Below are 4,591 nucleotides of genomic sequence, written 5' to 3'. Positions count from 1 at the left end.
GTTGATAATCTTATGTTGATATTTGTCTAGCTCCAATTTCAGTAGATGTTCTAGAACTGCCACAATTTTATGTTAAGTTTAATTATTTAATCAACTTTTATATATGTTTTTTACACTTGATTATTTTTTTTTGTAGAATAAGGGGAAATTTGTTCTTTTATAATTGATCGTGTGGCATAAAATCAGAGGAGAAGATTAATTAAATTCATCAAAAATATTTTTTGAAAATGTAGATATTTGAATTATATAAATCTATCTAACACTTTAAATTATATTATTTGTGTGGAGGAGGCGAAACAAAATTAGAGTGACAAAGAGGGAAGGGAAAGTGCAAGATAATAAGGGTTGGAGTGGATTTTAAATGGGATGAGCTAATGGGTATTAAATTGTGTGGTTTTCCATGGTGAATATTGATGTGAACTAGTCACGTGACAATTTTTTGCTTTTCACGTGGCGCGCTTGGTGGCATTAGTTAAAGTTAGGAGTATTTGTGAGCCAACAAAAAAAAAAAACAAAGGGGTATTTTTAGCCAAAACATAAACAAATAATATTTTTGTTCCATTTCAGATAGTTAAGAGGTACTTTTGACCTTTTTCATTTTTAATTAAAAGTTTTCCTTTTAATTTAAAGGAGTGTTTTATGTTCCTTCTAAGAAAGTTCTTCAATATACCCCTATTATTTTATGCTTTTGATAGCGCGCGCACCAATCTTAAATTTTAAAATATTTTTATTTTCCCCCTTAATTTCAAAGGAATAAATTTGAATCTACTTTACTGAATAATAGTAAAATATTATGTGATCAATCGATTTATTCCTCTATTTAAATTTGTTTAGACAATTGGGCAATTTTCATAATATTTTTTTAAAAAACATATAAATATTACAAAATAAGTTTCAAACTTGAAAGCTAATGATGATAGCACCATTATTTTTCTTTTCCTACTCTACATAGATAGATTCAATAATTTATCAAAAATAATATTGTAAATAGTTTTTTTTGGGTAACTTGTCTAAGATTGAGATGTATTAAAATATAAGTTGATTAATATGTGCAATTGTATAACCTAAAGAGTGCAATATAACTTGAAAATTATGATGGAATTTGTATATGAGAAATGAACAAATTTTCATGGTATTTAATATATACATAATTTTCTTTTCTGACTCTTAAGATGCATTGATGTAGTTATTACAGTTCGTACATCTTCAGAAGCAATGGAAATGCTCTCCAAAGGAGAGAAAAAAATTGATGTGATTATAATCAGTGTTCATTCACCGAATTTGGATTCTTTTAAGCTCTTGGCTCAAGCTGTGATCTTGAATATAATTTCACTATGTAAGTATTTATTCTATTCTTCCACTTATGACACTTACTGTGAGAAAAGTCAGTTACGTTTATAAATACACTACAAAAACCAGCTACAAAATATGTAATTAAATTTTTTAGAGCTAAAGAATTGGGTACAATTCACTGTTAAATATGAGTAGCAATGAATATTTTGTTGTTTAGTGACATTAGTTATTTGTTGTTAATGCCTATTTTATTTAGTAAATGATAAGTTATTATTTTGTAACACAACTTTTATAGTGAATATGCTTGAAATTAACTATTCATATAGTGTTTAATACAATTACATTCTAATTGTCAACTTCTTGAAATAATTATGCAGTTGTAAGCGATGAATACAATGAACTCTTAGCAAAAAAAGCTTTGAAAGAAGGAGCATGTCTTTTTCTACAAAGGCCACTAAATGAGGAAATTGTGAAATACTTGTGGCAATTTGTATTGAGGAGAAAAATAGAAAGAGAGAAAGCGAAAAAAGGATCAGAAGATGGAGACAAGATGATTGTTAATGATGTTGATACACATAATATGGATGGAGATAATGAAGAATTATCTAAAGAAACAAATGATGTGCCTAATACTGAGGAACATAGAAATAATATTCATGGAGTTGAAGACAATATCGTATCGAATGAAAAATACAAGCGGAGGAGGAAGAACAATAGAAAAGATATAAAAAATGATAAGATTATTAAGCAAAAGGACTGTGTAAAGTGGACTGCGGATCTTCATGCGAAATTCATGAAAAGTTTGGAACAATTAGGTGAAGGAAGTAAGTTTACTTTTCAATTAATTAAATTTCTTCTCAATTTATTTATACATAGAGATATGAACAATGAAAATTCATACTTACAACTAACATCATCTTGTTTGAAGTAAAGGTGTAATGATTGTTGTATTTACATTACAACTAAATTTATGTTCTTATGAAACATGTAGAATGTTACCCAAAGGATATAGTGGAGGTTATGGATGTGCCTGGTCTTACCAGGATGCAGGTAGCGAGTCATTTACAGGTACATACATCCTTAAAAAAATTAAGTGGTTAATCATGTACCTTTTGTGTGTGTTTATCAACTGAAAAGGTACTTGGCAAAACAAAATATTTTTATAGTTATTTTCTCATTTTTGGTTAGTAAAAAATATTTTGTTTGTAAATATTTATATCAAACTTTTGTGTGAGAAGTTATTTATTCTACAACTATATTAATAATAATTCTATATTAGAAAAAAATTTAAAATAATTAGTTTTATACTTATCCCAATAGTAACTATTCAAACACTATTATTAATCTTAAGAACTGCGTTTTTTATTATCAAAATACTCATCAATTAAATAAGATTAGTGATAGACCTTAATTACTTTTTTAGTGATAATATTAATCATTCATTTCTAATTTAATTATTTTTTTAGTGACTCTTCAATGAAGGAATGATATTATCAATCTTTAATTCGTTACTATAAAAAACTTTTACCGCTCACCAATTACAAAATGCCAAAAATATTTCTCATTAAAATGGCTTTCGTCATTATGACAATTGAATATATTCATGGTCTAACTCTCCTTTCATTTTTTTTCTTCTTCTAACATCACTCAGAAATGTCGTTTCAACAATTGGAGATCTCCAGAAGAGCGCAAAAGTAGTCGTCGTACATCAGGCCAAGAATCTTTAACTGAATCTCAACAAAAAAGTAGCAATAGAAAATATGGGACAATGCCCGGTCTTCAAAATAATATTCCTAATCAAATCCAAAGAGTACTAGAGTTTCCATTTTCAACTCCCAATACCAGCAACACTTTTGCTAGAGGGGAGAGTTCAATTCAAGAGAAGCTCTATCCTCCACAATTTCAGGTTCAACCCCACTACCCCAGCATTGACAATTTATTAAATAACCCATTTTTTTCTGTGCAAAATAATGTTGGCGGTGTGCTTCAACAATATCAACATAGACCATTATTGGAAATGTTTCGTTCACAAAGACTACAGGAACCAATTGTAGGAAACATTACTCATAGGCCTGGCTCGGCATTTAACACTTGGAATCATCATACTCAAAGTGAGTACAACTTGGACCTCAATGTAGTTCATAAAAAAACACATTTAGGTAGTAAAATAATGCCTGATATAGGTGTTGGAAATAGGACGATTAATGACTATAACTTGAATGTGAATGCAGGAAATACAATCACATATTCAGGTAGCACAACGATGTCTGATGCTGAAAATGTGACTAGTGACGAAGTTGAAACAATAAATACTAATTTTCCTCAACATATTGCTGAACCAAATATGTCTTATCCAAGCAATATAATCGCGACAAATAAGAGTGATATAGAAGGAAGTGATTCAAATGAAAGGGAAGATTGTGATGGATATTATAATTTCAATCATATGGGTTATTTCTTCCAAAATATTAGACCTCCAAGTGCTAACCTACCCAATTCATATGACAGTGAGTTTGATCAAGTTTATTCTGATGATTAGGTTAGTGCTTCAATCTAGTTTGATATTATATATATTTTTTGTTTGATTGTTGGTATTAGCTAAAATCAATATAAATTTAAAGCAATTTTTTAGATTTGATATCCATATAGAATGTGGGATTAAATTCCATTTTATTGGTGTTTCATTGGGATTTCAATCTCTTATATATTTTTTTGAGTTAGATGGCTCCTTGGCAAACTGAATATGTTTTGAAGAAATTTTTTCAATACTATGAAGTTAAGATTTGTGAAACAAATCAACTTTGCCCTAAAAGTGTAGAAATCATTTTCTACTTTTTTTTTTGAAAACATTTTCCTTAAAAAATATATTTTGATCATTTAACACCGAATTATTTTTTAAGAAATCGTTTTTTGTCAAATATGTAATATCTTACAGTTTACCTTAAATCTATCTATGCAGGTGGAAGCGATTTCGAGTATTATGTTTTCAAGAACAACAAATTATTTTGATAATTTGTCAATATGATGATCCAATGTTATCGAGACTATATGTGACAACTCTCATAAGGGCTCTTTGCTATTACAAATTGTTTTCTTGAGTAAAAATTGCATTTTTTTTGGAGACTATTTTGTTTCAAATGACTTGGGTTGTTGCAACTAATGGTATTTTATTTTTGTCTTTCCATTTGAGACTAATGATCATTATTACATTACATGCTTTCGTTATTTTTTTATTTGGAATTATAAATTTTGTTTAGTATCAAATTCACTTATTATGGCATTCCATAACCATTTGGTT

General features: G+C 28.4%; 1 protein-coding gene across 1 annotated transcript in view; it reads left to right on the top strand.

Annotated features, from left to right (window-relative positions):
* The window catches only part of LOC125864016 (putative two-component response regulator ARR20), a 4,303-nt gene extending 471 nt beyond the window's left edge, over positions 1 to 3,832 (top strand). The window contains exons 2-5 of the mRNA XM_049543967.1: positions 1,187 to 1,336; positions 1,671 to 2,117; positions 2,285 to 2,361; positions 2,945 to 3,832. Of these exons, the coding sequence (XP_049399924.1) occupies positions 1,187 to 1,336; positions 1,671 to 2,117; positions 2,285 to 2,361; positions 2,945 to 3,832 (1,562 nt within the window). The remainder of the gene's footprint in view (positions 1 to 1,186; positions 1,337 to 1,670; positions 2,118 to 2,284; positions 2,362 to 2,944) is intronic.
* Positions 3,833 to 4,591: the final 759 nt, after the last annotated feature.

This window comes from Solanum stenotomum, chromosome 5 (genome assembly GCF_019186545.1).
Source record: "Solanum stenotomum isolate F172 chromosome 5, ASM1918654v1, whole genome shotgun sequence".
Lineage (NCBI taxonomy): Eukaryota > Viridiplantae > Streptophyta > Magnoliopsida > Solanales > Solanaceae > Solanum > Solanum stenotomum.
The sequence above is the reverse complement of the archived record's forward strand: the minus strand, read 5'-3'. Positions and strand labels throughout refer to the sequence as shown.